The sequence below is a fragment of the Panulirus ornatus genome, chromosome 11 (assembly GCF_036320965.1).
Source record: "Panulirus ornatus isolate Po-2019 chromosome 11, ASM3632096v1, whole genome shotgun sequence".
Classification (NCBI taxonomy): Eukaryota; Metazoa; Arthropoda; class Malacostraca; order Decapoda; family Palinuridae; genus Panulirus; species Panulirus ornatus.
Window position 1 is genome coordinate 39,934,822 of NC_092234.1, and position 23,259 is coordinate 39,958,080.

The 23,259-nt window shown below is 40.1% G+C and overlaps 1 protein-coding gene across 4 annotated transcripts in view; it reads left to right on the forward strand.

The window, feature by feature from the left end:
- The window catches only part of LOC139751414 (ubiquitin-conjugating enzyme E2 G1), a 127,249-nt gene extending 104,291 nt beyond the window's left edge, over positions 1-22,958 (forward strand). For all 4 annotated transcript variants that reach the window (XM_071666805.1, XM_071666803.1, XM_071666802.1 and 1 more), the window contains one exon: positions 20,744-22,958. Coding sequence is in view for 1 of the 4 variants with exons in the window: in XM_071666804.1 (XP_071522905.1) it covers positions 20,744-20,761 (18 nt within the window). In the remaining 3 variants the exon portion in view is untranslated. The remainder of the gene's footprint in view (positions 1-20,743) is intronic.
- The last annotated feature ends 301 nt before the right edge of the window (positions 22,959-23,259 follow it).

Consider the following 23,259-nt stretch of genomic DNA (forward strand, 5'->3'; position numbering starts at 1 on the left):
TGTGTGCAAGAGGCCCATGATATCTAGAAGAAAGCTTTTAAGTGTTATTGTTGGTAATGTGGCAAGCATTTAAGGAAAAGCAACAGTTTCGATGTGAAAATGTAGGTTTTAGGCTTGATCAGGCTCTTGACAAGTATGTTTGCTGCAGCATGTTCAATTTATTTGCATTTTGGTTCCTTTGTTAAGTGAGTTTTTGATTAAGTTTTCCATTTGATGACTACCTAAATCTTTTTCTTTCATACATGGTCACTATTTTCTTCATTAGCGAGGTAGTGCCATGAACAGATGAAGTGCTCTCACTCACTCGCATCCACTCTATAGTTGTCATGTATAGTGCATTCATCCTAAAGATCCTATTCACAGTCAGGCCTCACATACCTTTCCATGGTTTCCCCTGACTGCTTTAAATGCTGTAGTTCAATCAAAGACAGCATGTTATCTCCTGTAAATGAAATTGTTCAAATTCTCTGTCCCTTGCATGCTTCACACTTTCTTGTATGTTAAGGTTCTGGGCCTTCAGAGCATCTTTCTTTCCATCCTTCCACCTCCTCCTTGGTTCCTGCTTTTCCTTGTTTCTTCCTCTTGGTTTTCCCCTTTTCCTTGTTCTTTCCATTTCAGAGGTTTTCCCCTTTTCCTTGTTCTTTCCATTTCTGACATATGTAGATACCCTTAAAGTCATCCTTTCCTTATTTATCATCTCCACATAGCCAAACCATTATAGTACGCCTTTTTCATCTCTCATATTCTTCTTATTACCACACTTGTCTTTTATCCTTTCATCCTTATTTGATCAACCCTCCTTAAACTGCTTATTGTCCTCAAGCATTTCATTTTCAGCACATTTACCCTATCTTTCACATTTTTGTCTTAGGCCCACACCTTGCTTCCATATAGCTCCAGTAGGATTCCTGTTTCATCAGACATACCCATCTTTGCCAGACCGTGATTCTCTCCAGTCTGTATCTATCTATATCACTGATGCCAGTTCCCTTCAGGAACTCGCATCAAAGGAGTAGCCACAGCAATAGAGTCTTCACTTTCCACTCATTCTTCATTATGCCTAAGACCTTTGTCCCTTTACCCACTCTTTAGCTCGCTTCAGCTGTCATGTGTATTCCCTGGTAGTTGAAACAGTACAAATAACCTGTCTCTTATCACTGCTTAACTTGTTAACCTTCCTATTATTCACATTTACTCTCAACTTTCTCCTTTCATACACTTTCCCAAACTTAGATGCCAACCTCTGCAGTTTCTCACTCAAATCTGCTTGCAGTGCTGTATCACCAGTAAGCAACAACTGACCTAGATCACCCTACTCCCAGCATACTGCATTCCTGCTCCTCTCTCTGAGAAACTCCGCATTCACCTTCTTCACCACCCCATCCATAAACATCACACACCCTTGCCACAGACCCACCTTCACGCGTACCACTAGCCCTCCTCACCTACTTGTACTCATGCTTTACTCTCTTGATGAAAATGTTGGCATAACTCTGTGAAGGACAGGGAGGAATGGCCCATGGTATTTTTATTAATCTATTTATTATTGCAGATTTGTTCTGTACGGGGAGGGAGTTTTCACCATTGGGGCTCCATATCTTGAACATTCTCCTCTTTCTCCCTTTATTCTTTTTTTTATGTTGTAGGCTTCATTCATGCATAGAAGTCAGCATCAAGGCCAGGCCTTAATTGGAATATAAAGAGGTTAATGAAAGGGAAAAGGGAGAGACAAGAAAAAGTATTTCAAAATTTGTAGATAGTGAAAAACGTCTTTTGGAATGTGTCAGATCAAAGTTACTGGGAAAGACATGAGAAGGTTATCAAAGCGGTCCACCTTTTAGTTGCCAAAGGTTACACAGTAATCATTTGACAGCAGCTTGTTGAGTATTGCATTGTTGAGCTACTGGTGGGGGCACACTAGCAGGCAGCTCTTGGGAACAAAAACCAAGAATACCTATAACAGCTGGAAAGTGAACCATTGCTGCACTTTAGGGCAAATGATTTAAGTTTTAAAGTTATCCAGGGAGAGTTGATAAGTTGGACTGCTCTCTATTTGAGTTGTCTACCAAGTAAGGATGCAGAGCTAGAACCACCCCAGATGTGAGTGCAGCACTGCATACACAGATGGATTAGTCCTTTCTATAAATTGAACAGCTTTTAGGAAGAAAAGATATTTTGACATCTAAACCAGACTCCTGTTGTCATAGAGGCAGACTTAGCTAGTTTCATAATCTGGGGTTTTCAAGATTTTGTTGATGTTACAGTAATATCTAGTAGGGTCATTGAATCAAGAAGTGGATTTATAGATCTGTCAAAGGAGAGGAGAAAAGTGTGTGAAATTTTCAGTAGAGAAATGGGCAGAAGTTTGGCCTTGGAGGCATTACACTTAACCAAAATTCATATACAGGACTGAGATATCCCATCAGAATCTTGAGTTTATGGCCCATATTCAAGAACCATACGACGGGCGGTTGATTTTGCGAAGGTGACGAAGCTTTGCATCGTCATATTCAAGAATGTAGTAATGCGACACAGGTCAGTGCTGATTGGCTGGCTGGTATAACTGCAATGAATTATTGGAATGTTGCAAAGGCGGCCTTCACAAGGGAACCCCTTGTGATGAGACTTTATGACAGAAAATAATCATTAACAGTTATATATTTTATCTCTTAAATGATTATTTATGCATTAAATGCATTCAAAAATATTATGCTAAAGAGATGGGAAATAGAATGAAAATTCCAGGGAAAATATTTTTTTGAGACTGGTGCTATGTTATATAGTCTTCGACGTTTTGCCAAAAACATTCTTAAGTAACGGTAAGACTTGCACCAGTCTCAAAAAATTTTTTCCTGTAACTTTAATCAAGTTCCTATCTCTTTAGCTTGAGACAATATTTTCAAATGTTTTTGATGCATAAATAATCTTTGAAAAGGTAAGATATGTAACTGTTAATGATTATTTTCTGTTCTAAAGTCTCATTGTAAGGGGGTCCCCTTGCGAAGGCCACCTTTGCAATGTTCCAATAATTAATCGCATAGTCATACCAGCCAGCCAATCAGCGTCGACCTGCATCGCCTTACCACGTTCTTGAATACAACGATGCGGTTTTGTTGCCTTCGCGAAGTCGACCACCTGTCGCATGGTTCTTGAATATGGGCCTATATTTTATCAATTATTTATTAAGTATTCTTTCTGGGGATAGGAGATAAAGAATCCTTCCCAGGCATTCTTCACATGTCGTAGAAGGCGACTAAAGGGGATGGGGGCAGGGGTCTAGAAACCCTCCCCTCCTTGTATTTTAACATTCTAATTGGGGAAACAGAGAAAGGAGTCATGCGGAGGGTGCTCATCCTCTGCGAAGGCTCAGATTGGGGTGTCTAGATGTGTGTGGATGTAACCAAGATGAGGAAAAAGGAGAGATAGGTAATATGTTTGAGGAAAGGAACCTGGACGTTGTGGCAGTGAGTGAAACGAAGCTCAAGGGTAAAGGGGAAGAGTGGTTTGGGAATGTTGTTGGAGTAAAGTCAGGGGTTGGTGAGAGGACAAGAGCAAGGGAAGGAGTAGCACTCCTCCTGAAACAGGAGTTGTGGGAGTATGTGATAGAGTGTATGAAAGTATACTCTAGATTGATATGGGTAAAACTGAAAGTGGATGGAGAGAGATGGGTGATTATTGGTGCTTATGCACCAGGGCATGAGAAGAAAGATTATGAGAGGCAGGTGTTTTGGGAGCAGCTGAGTGAGTGTGTTAATAGTTTTAATGCACGAGATTGGGTTATAGTGATGGGTGATTTGAATGCAAAGGGAAGTAATGTAGCAGTTGAGGGTAGAATTGGTGTACATGGGGTGTTCAGTGTTGTAAATGGAAATGGTGAAGAGCTTGTAGATTTGTGTGCTGAAAAAGGACTGGTGATTGGCAGTACTTGGTTTAAAAAGAGAGATATACATAAGTATACGTATGTAAGTAAGAGAGATGGCCAAAGAACGTTATTGGATTATGCATTAATTGATAGGCGCATGAAAGAGAGACTTTTGGATTTTTATGTGCTGAGAGGTGCAACTGAAAGGATGTCTGATCATTATCTTGTGGAGGCAAAGATAAAGATTTTTAGAGGTTTTCAAAAATGAAGAGAGAATGTTGGGGTGAAGAGAGTGGTGAGAGTAAGTGAGCTTTGGCAGGGGACTTGTTTGAGAAAGTAGCAGGAGAGACTGAGTGCAGAATGGAAAAAGGTGAGAGCAAAGGACGTAAGGGGAGTAGGGGAGGAATGGGATGTATTTAGGGAAGCAGTGATGGATTGGGCAAAAGATGCTTGTGGCGTGAGAAGCGTGGGAGGTGGACAGATTAGAAATGGTGGAGTGGTGGGATGAAGAAGTAAGAAGAGAGAGAGGCATTTGGACGAGGTTTGTAGGGAAGTAGTGCAAATGACTGGGAGATGTATAAGAGAAAGAGGCAGGAGGTCAAGAGAAAGGTGCAAGAGGTGAAAAAGAAGGCAAATGAGAGTTGGGGTGAGAGAGTATCATTAAATTTTAGGGAGAATAAAAAGATGTTTTGGAAGGAGGTAAATAAAGTGGGTATGACAAGAGAGCAAATGGGAACATTGATGAAGGGGGCTAATGGGGAGGTAATAACAAGTAGTGGTGATGTGAGGAGATTGAGTGAGTATTTTGATGGTTTGTTGAATGTGTTTGATGATAGAGTGGCAGATATAGGGTATTTGGTCGAGGTGGTGTGCGAAGTGAGAAGGTTAGGGAGGATGATTCGGTAAACAGAGAAGTAGTAAAAGCTTTGCGGAAGATGAAAGCTGGCAAGGCAGTGGGTTTGGATGGTATTGCATTGGAATTTATTAAAAAAGGGGTGATTGTGTTGTTGACTGGTTGGTAAGGATATTTAATGTATGTATGACTCATGGTGAGGTGCCTGAGGATTGGCAGAATGCATGCATAGTGCCATTGTACAAAGGCAAAGGGGATAAAGGTGAGTGCTCAAATTACAGAGGTGTAAGTTTGTTGAGTATTCCTGGGAAATTACATGGGAGGGTATTGATTGAGAGGGTGAAAGCATGCACAGAGCATCAGATTGGGGAAGAGCAGTGTGCTTCCAGAAGTGGTAGAGGATGTGTGGATCAGGTGTTTGCTTTGAAGATTGTATGTGAGAAATCTTAGAAAAGCAAATGGATTTGTATGTAGCATTTATGGATCTGGAGAAGGCATATGAGAGTTGATAGAGATGCTCTGTGGAAGGTATTAGGAATATATGGTGTGGGAGGCAAGTTGCTGGAAGCAGTAAAAAGTTTTTATCGAGGATGTAAGGCATGTGTACATGTAGGAAGAGAGGAAAGTGATTGGTTCTCAGTGAATGTCGGTTTGCAGCAGGGTTGCACGATGTCTCCATGGTTGTTTAATTTGTTTATGGATGCGGCTGTTAGGGAGGTGAATGCAAGAATTTTGGAGAGAAGGGCAAGTATGCTCTTTGTTGTGCATGAGAGAGCTTGGGAAGTGAGTCAGTTGTTGTTCACTGATGATACAGGGCTAGTGACTGATTCGTGTGAGAAACTGCAGAAGCTGATGACTGAGTTTGGTAAAGTGTGTGAAAGAAGAAAGCTGAGAGTAAATGTGAATAGGAGCAAGGTTATTAGGTACAGTAGGGTTGGGGGACAAGTGAATTGGGTTGTAAGTTTGAATGGAGAAAAACGGGAGGAAGTAAAGTGTTTTAGATATCTGGGAGTGGATTTGGCAGCAGATGGAACCATGGAAGCAGAAGTGAGCCACAGGTGGGGGAAGGGGGCGAAAAATGTGTGGAAGGCGAGAACATTATCTCGGAAAGCAAAAATGGGTTTGTTTGAAGGAATAGTGGTTCCAACAATGTTATATGGTTGCGAGGCATGGGCTATTGATAGAGTTGTGTGGAGGAGGGTGGATGTGGTGGAAATGAGATGTTTGAGGACAATATGTGGTGTGAGGTGGTTTGATTGGGTAGGTAATGAAAGGGTAAGAGAGACGTGTGGTAATAAAAAGAGTGGTTGAGAGAGCAGAAGAGGGTGTTTTCAAATGGTTTGGTCACATGGAGAGAATGAGTGAGGAAAGATTGACAAAGAGGACATATGTGTCAGAGGTGGAAGGAACGAGGAGAAGTGGGAGACCAAATTGGAGGTGGAAAGATGGAGTCAAAAAGATTTTGAGTAATTGTGGCCTGAACGTGCAGGAGGGTGAAAGGTGTGCAAGGATTAGAGTGAATTGGAACGATGTGTTATACTGGGTCGACATGCTGTCAGTGGATTGAACCAGGGCACGTGAAGTGTCTGGGGTAAACCATGGAAAGTTTTGTGGGGCCTGGATGTGGAAAGGGAGCTGTGGTTTTGTTGCATTATACATGACAGCTAGAGACTGAATGTGAATGAATGTGGCCTATGTTGTCTTTTCCTAGTGGTACCTCACGCACATGTGGGGAGATGGGGTTGTCATTTCATGTGTGGCGGGGTGGCGACGGGAATGAATAAGGGCAACAAGTGTGAATTATGTACATGTGTATATATGTATATGTCTGTGTACGTATATATATGTATACGTTGAAATATATAGGTATGTATATGTGTGTGTGTGTGGACATGTATGTGTATACATGTGTATGTGGTTGGGTTGGGCCATTCTTTCGTCTGTTTCTTTGTGCTACCTCACTGATGCGAGAGACAGCGACAAAGTATAATAATAATAATGATAATAATGATAATGATAATAATGATAACTCGCAAACGCGGGAGACAGCGACAAAGCAAAATAAATAAATAAATAAATAAAATAATAATAATAATAATAATAATAATAATAATAATAATAATAATGATAATTTTCTTTCTTTCATACTATTCGCCATTTCCCGAGTTAGCGAGGTAGCATTAAGAACAGAGGACTGGGCCTTTGAGGGAATATCCTCACCTGGCCCCCTTCTCTGTTCCTTCTTTTGGAAAATAAAAAAAAGAAAAATAGAGGGGAGGATTTCCAGCCACCCGCTCCCTTCCCCTTTAGTCGCCTCCTACGACACGCGGGGAATACGTGGGAAGTATTCTTTCTCCCCTATCCCCAGGGATAAATAATAATGATAATATTTTATTAAGGAATTTGAAAAGTGTAGGAAACAGGACAGAAACTTGAGGGATACCACTGTTGTTGGAGAAAGTAGGAGAGGCTAATCCATCAACAGCCATGGAGATAGATTAGCCAGAAAGGAATATAGATGTGAGGGAGGAAAGTGATGGAGGAGGGCTTAGATGTGAGACTCCAGTGCCACACCTTGTCAAAAGCTTAGTATATATCAAGGGCAGCTGCTGCTACATAGGGTTTCCCCAAATCTCAGGGATGATGACCAGACTTAGGGTTTCCCAAAATCTTTCAGGGATGATGACCAGACATTAGTAAGATTGAAGCGAATATTGCTGGATCCAGCCTTACGGAAGCCATAGTGTTGATCGGAGAGAAGACTGTAAGATGCAAGATATCCGAGGATATGGGAGTTGAGGAGGGATCCCTAGACTTTGGAAATATAGATATCAAAGCTGCAGGACAATAGTTAGAGGAGTTGGAATGGTTGCCAGTCTTAGGGATGGGAATGTACCAATACATGCTCCCAAGAAGAAGGAGAAGTTTGGTTTTTAAACAGAAACAGAGCAGATGAGTAAGTACAGGTGCAGATTCGGTGTTCTCTGTCAGTGAATAGAAATGGATGCTACCTGGTCCTATATAAGCCAGGTACATGGCCAGAGAGAGAAGTGCTTTTCAAACAGTTTGAAAAGAGACAACAGGGAGGAACAAAGGATTAGTAAGAGGAGCATCATGGGGTGAAGGAAAGATAGAGTCATCTAAGGTAGAGTTAGATTAGACCAAGAACCAAAGAAAGTTACTTTGTCATTGGGAGAGACAGTCATAGTACCATCTGGAAAGACAAGTGTAGGAAAGGTAGAGTGACAGAAGTTGAGAGCAATACCCTTAGCTAAGGACCAGGAAGACCTGTCATTGATTGAAGAGGAGGGGTCATCGCACTTCCTTCAAAAAAAGGAACATTCTGCCTCACAGATGGTGATTACAGCTGTGACAACTGCTGAATGGGAGTCAGAGGAAAGAGAGTTTTTCAAGCCTGATATGCCTGATCCCTTTCCTGAATGGTCTCAGGAACAGTTGAACCATGAATTGGACGAAGTGGTTTTCTTGAAGGAAGAGGGGATAAATGCTTCCATTCCTGCAACAATAACTTGTGCCATGTGTTTGGTGGAGATGGAAGCATCACCACATAAGAGGCAGTAATTTACCCTTGGAAAGTCAGAAAATAATTTTGGTAACTTATCCAGTCAGCTTTGTTAAGTTGCCAGTATTCACGTTTAGAAGGGACTGTAGGAGGGCAAGGTGCCATTAAAATAGATACATTAGTGAGATTGTGGCCAGATGGACCAATTGGGGGCGAGATTGCATTGTAATACTGCAGTGGATTAGAGGAGAAAAAAGATCCATGATATTGAGATAGGGACCACAGTGGTCAGGAATTTTATGCTTCACCCATTCTGCCATTCCACAATTTATTCTTTTTGCATTCTCTGTCATGCCAGAACTCTCATACAACCCTTTCATCACTTTCCTCATTCCATCTAGTCATACTACATGCTCCTCTCAAATATTTCATTTCCACTGCATGGATTCTTGACCTCTGTGACTATGCTGTCCCTTAATCCCATCTCACTTCTGTTCTTACACCTCTACCCTTCGTTATTCTGTTAAGGGACCCAGTGACTCATCTACCTTGTACTGCTCTCTCCCTTATCTTTCCATTTCACTTAACTTACTCAAGATTGTTCCCAAATAATTAGATTCTGTCACCTCATCCTTCCAATCTTTCTTTCTCTATATCTGTAACACAATTTAGCACGCTTTCTTCACTCACTCTATAGGGCATTACAAAATCTATGCTTTCACTGTTACCTTTCAGGCACCATTACTTTATTTTTACTTGCATTTACCTTCAGTTACCTATGCTTACACCATAAAACGCACTTCTACCTTCTGCAGTCCTTTTTATCCACAGTATCAACTATAAACAGGCTTGTAACTAATTATCATACCTCACCACCACACTCCATATCTCTACCCCTATTCCCTAGCTTTGCTTTCCATCCACCATACCCATGCATGTGACAACTGGTGTCTCACCCTCCCTCACATTCTTTAAAATACTCTTTTCATTGTCCTTTCTCTTGCATCTTTTGATACAGCAACTCCCCTTCCTTCCTTCTCACATTTATAGTTCTACTTGTACACCCACTTTTTTCCCTTTTTTTACTTCCTTTCATTAAAGTTTCTTATTTTCCTTGGTAGGCAGCCAACCACCAGGAAGGTATATTACCAGTACTACCCTCCTGGGTGTCAGGAGGGTTGGCAGTGGCTGCATAGTGAGCCAGCACTTCTGTGGTTGTTGATTTTCAGTCTCTGACCCAGGTAGCTGTCTTTTCTTTCTGCCCTACCCACATGTGGACTACTGGCATTCTGACCACAAACATACAATCTCTACCTGTCCTGTATAACATTTGCCAATACTTAATTCATGCAGTTCATTCTTTGTAATGCTATATTTTCTTGTGTTGAACACTATGCATCATTATCCCTGCCTTTGGGCAGAATGGTAGGAGCAGTTGATATAAGTAGCATGTAGAACAATTAGGCAGGAGCATTAGGTAGCAGTAGTAGTGAGGAACATAGGCAGGAGCATTAGGTAGAAGTAGTTGTGAGGAACATAGCCAGGAGCATCAGGTAAAAGTAGTCTGTAGGAAAAGTATGCTGGAGCTTTGCAACACCAAACACTGCTCTAAAGTTGCCCTCTGCCATTGGCCTCTTAAGGATGAGATAGTAAAGGCTAAGAAGCAGAACTGGAGTTCACTGGTTATAGAGAGACTATTGTTGTGGCCACCCCTTTAAGAGAGTTCCAGAATGGAATAGGCATTTGGCAGGGATAATGCATAGTACTCTCAGCAAGGAAATCTAGTTACAAAGGATGAACTGCATGAGTTAAGCATTGTCAAGTGTTATATACGACAGGTAGAGATTGTATGTTTGTTGTCAGAATGCCAGTAGATAGATAGATAGGTAGATAGATTTTTGCTCAACGTTTTTCTGAAATCTTCATTTACTCTTTCTTTGCTTATCTTAATCAGCCTCTTAACATCTGCTTACACATCTTACACTCTTCCCTCCTCCTATGTTGACTTCCACTGGGATGTTCCTTTAGAGCAGTCTACCAATATGCCTTTGTCTTCTCTTACACAGCTCCTAATCTCATCTGTCGATCATGCATTTCCACTTTTATTCTTATATATCATAACCTTTATCCAATTGCTAATATTACAACCAATAACAGTATGTCTCTAAACATTTTAAAGACCACATTCACACATGACTGTATTCCTACATTAACTGTGCTTTCATCAAAACTTTCTGTCACTGTTCCTTCATACTCTTGCATTCTTTCTGATTCATCATCTCTCATGCTGACACTTACTTCTCCATTCTTCCTTACACCATTTCCCCACTTCTTCCTGAGCCTCACCCCCACAGTGACTGCAAAATAGTCAGAATCTTCAAAGAATCCTTTCAAAATTCAAGTGTCCAGCCCAACCTTTTTCAACTTTTCATCCATTATCACATGGTTCAGCAAAACCTTTTGTTCCTCTCTTACTTGTGCTGAAAAAACTTGCTTACAGGGAATAAACCAGGCTTAGCAAAGGCATCCACAAGATTAACTTCCATTCTCATTTCCTCCAGGTACTCCCCATTTGCCACCGATCTCACCAGTTTCATCACATCCCACGTTTACATTCATATCACCCATTACTATCACATTCCTGTCCTTCTCAGACCCATTTATACAGTCATTCAAATTTCTCCAGAAATGCTTCATTTCACCCTTACCTCACAGTCATTAAATTCTCAGGTACATTTACACAAACCCATGCATGCTTGACAGTTCCAATCTCTCCTTTCAGTCACAATATTCTTCATCCATTCCATCCATACCCTGTAACACCTTCCCATACTCTTTGTGATAGCACAGTTGCACATCCTTCCTTCCATCTTCCCTGACAATTTTCATTTATTCCTGTCTTTACCATTCCTTCCTTGCCTTCCCACAACTTGCTTTCATTTTTCTATTTTCACCCAATACACCCTGCCCTAAGATATGGGTTTCCACAATCTCAAGCACATCCAAACTAAAAAAAAATTTGAATTTTCTCCAAGTTCCCTACTTTTTACTTACAGTAGTCGTACCAATAACATTCAGAGCCATCATCCACAATTGCTCGTCAGTTTTATTCCCCAGCATAATTGTTGGCCTTCAGTGCTGCTGCTTAGCCCATATTACCTGTCCCTTGAAAGGCCACTGGCTGAGGGTAATTCCTCTCATTGTTTCCCATAAGCAAACAGAAACTGACTATAAACAATATCAATTCTAAATGCCATCCATGTAATTTCTAAGATCCCCAAGTTTTGATATCATCACATGATATCCTTCATGATCCTTGAACTGATTCCTCAGTTTCTTTAACCCTAGTTGTATTAATTTCTGGTCTTGCTTTTTAAGTGTCTGACCATTTCAAAACATTTGTTCTCTGTGGTTCCTCTTTCATATCTACCTCTTATGGATATCAATAAGAGCAAGGTCATTAGGTACAGTAGGGTTGAGGGTCAAGTCAATTGGGAGGTGAGTTTGAATGGTGAGAGGCTGGAGGAAGTGAAGTGTTTTAGATATCTGGGAGTGGATCTGTCAGCGGATGGAACCATGGAAGCGGAAGTGGATCATAGGGTGGGGGAGGGGGCGAAAATTTTGGGAGCCTTGAAAAATGTGTGGAAGTCGAGAACATTATCCCGGAAAGCAAAAATGGGTATGTTTGAAGGAATAGTAGTTCCAACAATGTTGTATGGTTGCGAGGCGTGGGCTATGGATAGAGTTGTGCGTAGGAGGATGGATGTGCTGGAAATGAGATGTTTGAGGACAATGTGTGGTGTGAGGTGGTTTGATCGAGTAAGTAACGTAAGGGTAAGAGAGATGTGTGGAAATAAAAAGAGCGTGGTTGAGAGAGCAGAAGAGGGTGTTTTGAAGTGGTTTGGGCACATGGAGAGAATGAGTGAGGAAAGATTGACCAAGAGGATATATGTGTCGGAGGTGGAGGGAACGAGGAGAAGAGGGAGACCAAATTGGAGGTGGAAAGATGGAGTGAAAAGGATTTTGTGTGATCGGGGCCTGATCTCTGAGAGGTCTTGGTACATTTCCTTATTTGGGTCCTTATCAAATTGAAATCTAGTTTGAAACAAAAGCATTGGTACAGTATTTGGCTTTGTCAGAATTTGTTGACAAGCTTGAGATATCTGTTTTTATTTCTTGGCTCAGGCAGTGCTGTTGATTCCCCAAAGTAATTCTAGTAACAGTAATGAATTATTTGCTTTGTCGCTGTCTCCCACGTTAGCGAGGTTGCAAAAGGAAACAGACGAAAAAATGGCCCAACCCACCCACATACACATGTATTTACATACACATCCACACACGCAAATATACATACATATACATCTCAACGTATATATATATATATATATATATATATATATATATATATATATATATATATATATATATACACACACACAGACATATACATATATACACATGTACATAATTCATACTGTCTGCCTTTATTTATTCCCATCGCCGTCCCGCCACACATGAAATAACAACCCCCTCCCCCCCTCATGTGCGCGAGGTAGCGCTAGAAAAAGGCAACAAAGGCCACATTCGTTCACACTCAGTCTCTAGCTGTCATGTGATAATGCACCAAAACCACAGCTCAAACAGTAATGAAGCTTATTAGAATAATTAATCTTAGTCATGAGGAGAATTTATATTTTTAACTAACTTACAGTTTTATTCATCCTTTGAAGATGAATGAATATTAAGATTGCATCATTGGAAAATGCATAAAGCTGCAAAGAGACATAAAGAAAGTCTTTAACTGGGCAACCGAGAACATGTGATTTTCAGTGGAGTTAGATTTCAACTCCTCCTGTATGGGGGAAATGAAGAAATCAAAATGCGGAATTGCAGACAGACATAGACATTATTATAAACCAGTTGAATGATATGAAAGACCTTGAAGTGATAACATCTAAGTGCCCTAACCTTCAATGAACAACAAATCAATGATTATCTTATGCATAAAGATGGCAAGTTGGATCCTGCAGATCTTCAAGACAAGGGAAGAAAAACCAATGATAATATTACGCAAGGCACAAATTCTTTTATGAAAATTATTGCATTCTAACGTCACTCTACAAGGCAGGCAAAATTGTGGATTTAGAAAGTGTCTAGAGATATTTCCCCAAGTGCCTCAAAAAAGTCATGTATAGACATATTTCATGTTTTGAAGGACACCATGGTCTGTTGATTTTATAACGGAAGTAATATTGAGGGTAAATATGTTGTAAATATGTTCCCAGAAGTAATTCAGTTTCAGAGGGTTGTGTGCTACAGTTATCCAGAAGAATTACTTTTGTGTCTTCTGGCATACTAGTCTTTCTGAAGTATAACTTGACCTAAGGCTCAAAATGGTGATGAAACTATTCATCCATCCATTACCTTGCTCTTTCTAATGTACAGATAAGTGGGTTATGTCTCTAAAGGCTAGTAGCCTCTTTTACTAACCAGTGACTGGGCTTTAGCTTCAGATTTCCTTCTGCATTAGCACACAACAGCACTGTTAGTCAGTCCCTGTTTTTCTGAAGTCCTGCAACTTACTTTTCATCATAACTTAACAATATTGATGTGGGCATTCCATATCATAATGGCCCAGTTTCATCAGTGTTTTGAAACTGTCCTAGGGCAATGCTGTTCTGACCAGCAAGTTTTGCAAATGTGATGGCATACTGTCTTGCTGTCTTGTTGCTTCCTAATCTGCTGACTGTTGCGTACCAGCTACATCAAAGCAGTGAATGCCCATGCCTTTGCTTGAATCTAGTTTATCAGCCTTGGGAAAAATTGAGCTTCTCTTCACTTTTTATCTTCTCATAAAACTCCTTGGCTTTACAGGTATAAGCAGAAATCAGAGGGCCAGTGATACACATTCCTTCTGATTGACACTGCTTAAACCATTTGTAAAGCACTTTGTCTAACTGAGTTAGCTTAGGTTTGTGTACAGTCTTATATTATTCCAGTTTTCTTAGGTTATCAACAGAGAACTTGAAACTTGCAACTTTATGGGCTTAATGTCATAATTTGTTGATAAAATGATGTTGTACTAGCTCATTATTTTGCCACAATGTTCTCTCTTGTCCAGGTGCCTTTGTAAATTTTCTGCTCTGAAGACAGGAATAGTCACTTTATTTTACACTAGGATGCACACCATTATTCTGTGAAGCCATGTTGATGGGTGAAAACCAGAAAGAAAAAAATGATTTATTGAAACAGATGCTAAAGTTACATACCTTTGATGCTGAGATCATCCATGTAGTTCCATGTAAACAGTGCTGTGACCACTAAAGTAAACTGTCACATGTGTACTATGCTCAATTTATTTTCAGCATTATACTGTACTGTTAACAGAGGGAATATGTTGCCTCACTTTACTGAGTGTATCAGTTCCTTTCACAAGTATTCTTTTCATTTTATAATGGAAAACATAATTTGAATGATGTGTACCCTCCAACATTTCTCCACCACTACTCTGGGGAACTATGCATTAAATTCTGCATCATACAGTACCATAGCTATGTATGTTGCTCTACTTTTTTCTTACATATATTTTATGCAGCATTTATTTCTAAATGTATTCTTTCATTTTATAGTATAAAATGAAGCCCTTGTTTATATGTCCTTTTTTGTGAAAAACCTGTGGCGTGTGTGTATGTGTGGGTGGGTGGCAGGTATAGTCATTAAAATGTAATCACAGTTATCATTGTGCTGAAATGGACAGTTGAATAATATAGTGGTCAGTTGAACATGAATTGAGCGTCCCTGTGTACAGATCAATTTCTTGAGAATTTTGTTCAGACTAGGAAGAAGTGAATGGTGCTACTTTTTTTTTTCTATCTGTATTCAGCTGTGCCATTGATGGGTTTTGGTTAATTGAATCCCTGATAAAGGTAACTTCACTGCATATGATTATGCATGGCAATAAAGTTAAGAAATTAAATAAAACATTAATGCCAAAAACTTCACATTGTAGAAGAAACTACCAATATATGTATAAGAATTCTGTAGAAAGAAGTGAAAATGCCCCAGAAATGAATATTCAGGACTTCATCTAGAGCTTTCAGTTTAGTTTACCAGTTATAAAAGAAAGGGAAGAGTGAGTTGAAACATAAGACAAGAGTAGATACATGGGTAAAAACTTGGCTGCAGAGAGTATGAACAATGTGGAAAATTAGCAGCACTTGTAATTACTTATTTGTAATGTACATTAGGGAGTTTTACACTCATGGGGACCCCATCTTTTGAACTCCCAATCATACAACTTTTTACATTTCTGTTTGCTGGCTGTATTAACCATATCTTCACTCATTTTATTCCATTAATCCATTGCATGCTAACCCTACCTCATGACAAGATCTAATTGTATACTCAAAAAAAAATATGCCCCACCTCCTATTCTTGCTCTGGGTTTCCCAATGTATAGCTCATTGAATAGAGCTGCATATATTTTAAGACCATCAGATTTAATCTCTCTTACTCAGTATTTGGATGTTTGCATCCAAGATTTTGATTAGTGAGTACATGCTAGCTGAAAGTTTGGTTATGGATAGCTAAGCATTATGGAAAAGTAAGTTAATTCTCATCATGCCAATTTTGCTGAATAAGTTGTTGCTCCTTCAAAAATTATGAATTTATGGTTGCTGCGTTGAAGGTACACGTCTTCATAATTAATTCTTTGGATTAATGGCATTCACGTAGTCATTGCCTAATGTGGCCTCTCAAGAAGTGTATGGGACAGTTAAGAGGCTTAAGTAGTTAGATCCAGATTGACTTATGAGAACTTGTTGGGAGCAGGGTGAATTAGGAGGAAGCAAAGGGAGTCAGCATTTTCATTGTTCATTTGTAACGTGTGACCTTTAGTGGTTTCGAGTTTTTTTTTTTTTTTTTTTTTTTTTTTTATACTTTGTCGCTGTCTCCCGCGTTTGCGAGGTAGCGCAAGGAAACAGACGAAAGAAATGCCCCCCCCCCCCCATACACATGTACATACACACGTCCACACACGCAAATATACATACCTACACAGCTTTCCATGGTTTACCCCAGACGCTTCACATGCCTTGCTTCAATCCACTGACAGCACGTCAACCCCTGTATACCACATGACTCCAATTCACTCTATTTCTTGCCCTCCTTTCACCCTCCTGCATGTTCAGGCCCCGATCACACAAAATCTTTTTCACTCCATCTTTCCACCTCCAATTTGGTCTCCCTCTTCTCCTCGTTCCCTCCACCTCCGACACATATATCCTCTTGGTCAATCTCTCCTCACTCATTCTCTCCATGTGCCCAAACCATTTCAAAACACCCTCTTCTGCTCTCTCAACCACGCTCTTTTTATTTCCACACATCTCTCTTACCCTTACGTTACTTACTCGCTCAAACCACCTCACACCACACATTGTCCTCAAACATCTCATTTCCAGCACATCCATCCTCCTGCGCACATCTCTATCCATAGCCCACGCCTCGCAACCATACAGCATTGTTGGTACCACTATTCCCTCAAACATACCCATTTTTGCTTTCCGAGATAATGTTCTCGACTTCCACACATTTTTCAAGGCTCCCAAAATTTTCGCCCCCTCCCCCACCCTATGATCCACTTCCGCTTCCATGGTTCCATCCGCTGACAGATCCACTCCCAGATATCTAAAACACTTCACTTCCTCCAGTTTTTCTCCATTCAAACTCACCTCCCAATTGACTTGACCCTCACCCCTACTGTACCTAATAACCTTGCTCTTATTCACATTTACTCTCAACTTTCTTCTTCCACACACTTTACCAAACTCAGTCACCAGCTTCTGCAGTTTCTCACATGAATCAGCCACCAGCGCTGTATCATCAGCGAACAACAATTGACTCACTTCCCAAGCTCTCTCATCAGACTTCATACTTGCCCCTCTTTCCAGGACTCTTGCATTTACCTCCTTTACAACCCCATCCATAAACAAATTAAACAACCATGGAGACATCACACACCCCTGCCGCAAACCTACATTCACTGAGAACCAATCACTTTCCTCTCTTCCTACACGTACACATGCCTTACATCCTCGATAAAAACTTTTCACTGCTTCTAACAACTTGCCTCCCACACCATATATTCTTAATACCTTCCACAGAGCATCTCTATCAACTCTATCATATGCCTTCTCCAGATCCATAAATGCTACATACAAATCCCTTTGCTTTTCTAAGTATTTCTCACATACATTCTTCAAAGCAAACACCTGATCCACACATCCTCTACCACTTCCGAAACCGCACTGCTCTTCCCCAATCTGATGCTCTGTACATGCCTTCACCCTCTCAATCAATACCCTCCCATATAATTTACCAGGAATACTCAACAAACTTATACCTCTGTAATTTGAGCACTCACTCTTATCCCCTTTGCCTTTGTACAATGGCACTATGCACGCATTCCGCCAATCCTCAGGCACCTCACCATGAGTCATACATACATTAAATAACCTTACCAACCAGTCAACAATACAGTCACCCCCTTTCTTAATAAATTCCACTGCAATACCATCCAAACCTGCTGCCTTGCCGGTTTCGAGTTATTTCTCATATTAACCTCTGTAGATGTGATATCATAGCTTACATGAAACAGCTGTTGCATGAGGCATCTTGTGTTAGTATTTGATGCAGAAAAGTACTGAAGTTTGGTGTGGAAAATTTGCTGAGTGGCTTTTTGGCCTACAGTTATTGAATCAGTCTTAGCTGAATTAATATAGTTAGTAAGACAAGAGTTTGCAGCAGGGGTGTGTGATGTCTCTATGGTTGTTTAATTTGTTTATGGATGGGGTTGTTAGGGAGGTGAATGCAAGAGTTTTGGAAAGAGGGGCAAGTATGCAGTCTGTTGTGGATGAGAGAGCTTGGGAAGTGAGTCAGTTGTTGTTTGTTGATGATATAGCACTGGTGGCTGATTCGTGTGAGAAACTGCAGAAGCTGGTGACTGAGTTTGGTAGTTTGGTAAAGTGTGTGAAAGAAGAAAGCTGAGAGTAAATGTGAATAAGAGCAAGGTTATTAGGTACAGTAGGGTTGAGGGACAAGTCACTTGGGAGGTAAGTTTGAATGGAGAAAAACTGGAGGAAGTGAAATGTTTTAGATATCTGGGAGTGGATTTGGCAATGGATGGTACCATGGAAGCGGAAGTGAATCATAGGGTGGGGGAGGGGGCAAAAGTTCTGGGAGCATTGAAGAATGTGTGGAAGTCGAGAACATTATCTTCTTTTTTTTTTTTCTTTTTTTTTTTATACTTTGTCGCTGTCTCCCGCGTTTGCGAGGTAGCGCAAGGAAACAGACGAAAGAAATGGCCCCCCCCCCCCCCCCCATACACATGTACATACACACGTCCACACACGCAAATACACATACCTACACAGCTTTCCATGGTTTACCCCAGACGCTTCACATGCCCTGATTCACTCCACTGACAGCACGTCAACCCCGGTATACCACATCGATCCAATTCACTCTATTCCTTGCCCGCCTTTCACCCTCCTGCATGTTCAGGCCCCGATCACTCAAAATCTTTTTCACTCCATCTTTCCACCTCCAATTTGGTCTCCCACTTCTCCTCGTTCCCTCCACCTCTGACACATATATCCTCTTGGTCAGTCTTTCCTCACTCATTCTCTCCATGTGCCCAAACCATTTCAAAACACCCTCTTCTGCTCTCTCAACCACACTCTTTTTATTTCCACACATCTCTCTTACCCTTACATTACTTACTCGCTCAAACCACCTCACACCACACATTGTCCTCAAACATCTCATTTCCAGCACATCCACCCTCCTGCACACAACTCTATCCATAGCCCACGCCTTGCAACCATACAACATTGTTGGAACCACTATTCCTTCAAACATACCCATTTTTGCTTTCCGAGATAATGTTCTCGACTTCCACACATTCTTCAAGGCTCCCAGGATTTTCGCCCCCTTACTCCACCCTATGATTCACTTCCGCTTCCATGGTTCCATCCGCTGCCAGATCCACTCCAAGATATCTAAAACACTTTACTTCCTCCAGTTTTTCTCCATTCAAACTTACCTCCCAATTGACTTGACCCTCAACCCTACTGTACCTAATAACCTTGCTCTTATTCACATTTACTCTTATCTTGGAAAGCAAAAATGGGTATGTTTGAAGGAATAGTGGTTCCAACAATGATATATGGTTGCGAGGTGTGGGCTATAGATAGAGTTGTGTGGAGGAGGGTGGATGTGTTGGAAATGAGATGTTTGAGGACAATATGTGGTGTGAGGTGGTTTGATCGAATAAGTAATGAAAGAGTAAGAGAGATGTGTGGTAATAAAAAGAGTGTGTTTAAGAGAGCATAAAAAGAGTGTGGTTGAGAGAGTGGAAGAGGGTGTTTTGAAATGGTTTGGTCACATGGAGAGAATGAGTGAGGAAAGATTGACAAAGAGGGTATTTGTGTCAGAGGTGGAGGGAACGAGAAGTGGGAGAACGAATAGGAGGTAGATAGATGGAGTGAAAAAGATTTTGAGTGATCGGGGCCTGAACATGCAGTAGGGTGAAAGGAATAGAGTGAATTGGATCGATGTGGTATACCGGGGTTGACGTGCTGTCAGTGGATTGAATCAGGGCATGTGAAGCATCTGGGGTAAACCATGGAAAGTCTGTGGGGCCTGGATGTGGAAAAGGAGCTGTGGTTTCGGTGCATTATACATGACAGCTAGAGACTGAGTGTGAATGAATGTGGCCTTTGTTGTCTTTTCCTAGCGCTACCTCGCTCACATGGGGGGGGTTTGTTATTTGATGTGTGGCGGGGTGGCGACAGGAATGAATAAGGGCAGACAGCATGAATTATGTACATGTGTATATATGTATATGTCTGTGTGTGTATATGTATGTATACGTTGAGATGTATAGGTATGTATATGTGTGTGTGTGTGGACGTGTATGTATATACATGGGTATGTAGGTGGGTTGGGCTATTCTTTCGTCTGTTTCCTTGCGCTACTTCTCTAACACGGGAGACAGTGACAAAGTATAATAAATAAGATAAATAAGACAGAGTTGTTGGTAAACAACTTGATCAGTTTGTCAAATCTTGAATTGCAAAGAAGAATGTGCCAGTAAATGTATTATTCTGATTTCCATGAATGTTAAGCAGGATTTTTGTGGGTTGTATATCATTAGATTGTCATTTGAAGTAATGAAGAGACATTGGTATTAAAAAGGCTTATGTTTGGCTTTTTATAGATACAAGAACTTTTTATATAAGATCTTGTGGGAAATTGTGAATTGATGCTTAAAGTATGGGACATAATTGAAATAGTTGTAGAACTTTTCTTAAGCTTAAGTGCTTTATTCTTTTGAAAAAAAATTATTTTCTTCTGTTGAAAAATTGCCATTGCCTTGCAGGGTATTAGGAACATGTAACTTGTTGACATTTGAATGTTAATAATTTATTTAATTTCTTTACTTAAGGTTTTAAGGACGAAGTAAAATGGTGTAGTGATGATTCCCAAGAGGCCACAAATGGTCTTTAGTGTGGACAGCAGCAACTGCCAACCTGTGACACACCTCTAAGGAACTGTTATCCAGATATTGTGCAGCTGTTGGGAAAAAATACGATAAGCAGTGATAAGTGTTGCCAAGAAAACCATAGCACTAAAAGGAATGGAAATTGGATTAAGAATATGGATAATCTAATAAAGAAGTGTTACATATGAAGAAATTATAATGACTTACAAAGAAGTGTGAATTGAAGTGTTTTGGTGGTGCATGAAACTGGGACCAGATGCTAGACTGAGTTGAGTGTTTGGCATCCTTGTGGCATTATGTCTGATCAGGGTCACATTGTGAATAATGAGTGATCATTTTTAAGGTGAAACCTCTTCAACTTACCCAGGGAGAGAAGAGCAATGGAAAAGCTCTAAGCCATATCGGAGACATTGCTTTCACCAAGTTATATCAAAGCAAGGCCTCAAACTCATGTATCCTCACATTGCAGTTGATAATCTGTGGTGTAGGCGTAACTTTTTTTTTATTGTTAAGAGATATTTTCTATCTTAAAAAGCCATAAAAGGAGAGTTTGTTACCTTGCTCAGGGTGAACTTTGGTGAATTGACGTCTAGAGTACGACAGTTTGTGGAGGTTAAGACAGGAAGGAGAGATTGCCTTTCCTTACTCAAATCCACAGTGCTCTTATAGATATTAAACTACTCAGTCAAGTCCTACTGTTAGAAAGTTTGGATTTTTTTGTGCACCCTGAATTCAGCTTCCATTGTAGCTTTCTGGCTATCAACTGATGGTGTAAAGTCTCATCAGAGTTGGCTTCTTTTAAGTTGGTCCTGAGCATGACAAGATGGTAGTTGTTTAATAGCGGAAACCCTCCAAAATTTGCCAGTGAACTGAAATGTTGTTATTACCTTTATGATAGTATATTTGGATATTTTGGGTTAGGGTTGCTTCAACCCAACTGGAATAGTCACCAACAAATTTGTTGGTTGGTGTTGCCAAAAGTTGCTAGAAGCCCCAGCTACCACAGACACTATTCAACTACAAATTTTGCTTAATTTTGGTCCTCCTTTTAATAGGAAGAGAAAGTGGATCTCATCATTCTAGCATTATCAAATTCAAAAATATTAGGTAGATCATATTTTTTAGATAATGAATTTAGAATTAGATTTGCAATTATTGTCCTGAGCCTTAAACTTATAGTGGAATGTGCAGTAGCACAAAATGGGGAGTACTTTTTTCCACAGAAATTTGCATGGGAATAACATTGTAAACTTTTTGCTCACTTATCATGGAGGGGGCAGATGTAGTCATGGACCACAAATCATCCAGTCAAAGTACTCAGTCATCCAGCTTATGGAGAGAGACTGCTCAAGGTACCTCTAACTGTTACCAGCCCTGTTTTAAGTTTAGGCCACAGATTAAACCTTCAGCAAAATACAGAGTTAAGCTACCCATGAGGGAATGCTTTTTTTTTTTTTTCTATTTTTACATTTGATCAGTATGGGTTTATAAATTCTTCAGGTTTACTTTCAAATGGAACACCCTTTAATATACCATTATTTTCTCATTTTTATGTTTTGTGCCAAAATGAATTATGTAGAATTTGTTCAGAAACGTAAATGGAAGCATTGTCAGGTATTTTAGTAGGCTGTTTGAATTTTTACGGGGTAACTTCAAATTACAAAGTAACGTAAATGCTATGTGCATAAGCAAACAAACTACATAAAAGGGTGTCCTTCTATTGTGTATTTTCAGGTCAGTAAATCAGCATATTTAAGTACAGCTCATCATACCTAGCTTGACTCTGCCATGTTAGTTGACTACATATTCTTCTGTAGAACCCCCATGAAAGATTTAATACCTCAAAGTGTTGAGTTGTCTCATTGTGCAAATGTTGGGATTGGGGGATGACAGTGATACTTATCTAAGTCTCTGGGAACGAGTTCTGGAATCTGTCGTCTTTAAGCCTTAAGGGAGTGAGGATGGAACTCTGTCCTACCCCTAACCCAGCAGTTAATGGAAGCCCCAGTATGGAAAACAAAGTGTGATATGATACTGGACATTATGAACTGCTACTGTGAACATTTGTTTTATACTTTTTTTCCATATTCCTGCAATATGTTTTAAGTAACAGTTTGTAGTTGTCCTTTTATTCAATAAACACCAAGCTTCAAGAGAATTTTATTTTTAGAAAATATATTCATTCCTTAATGTATTATCTTTAAAACAAAGCTTAATTATGAAACTCAAAGGTTCTGCGGTAGAATTTTCTAAAACAGACTTGAAGACTTTTTGAAAAGTGAAGACGAATAATTATGTGGCCTAATGATACTGTTGATATGATAATAGAAACGGGATTATTTTAGGATATGGTATTAATGAAATGAATGAGAGGGGCAAATTTATTGTGGTTTTTCTCTGTGCATGAGTTCTCAAAGTCCTCATTGAATGATCTTATGTGCTTTGTTGATTAAAGTAAT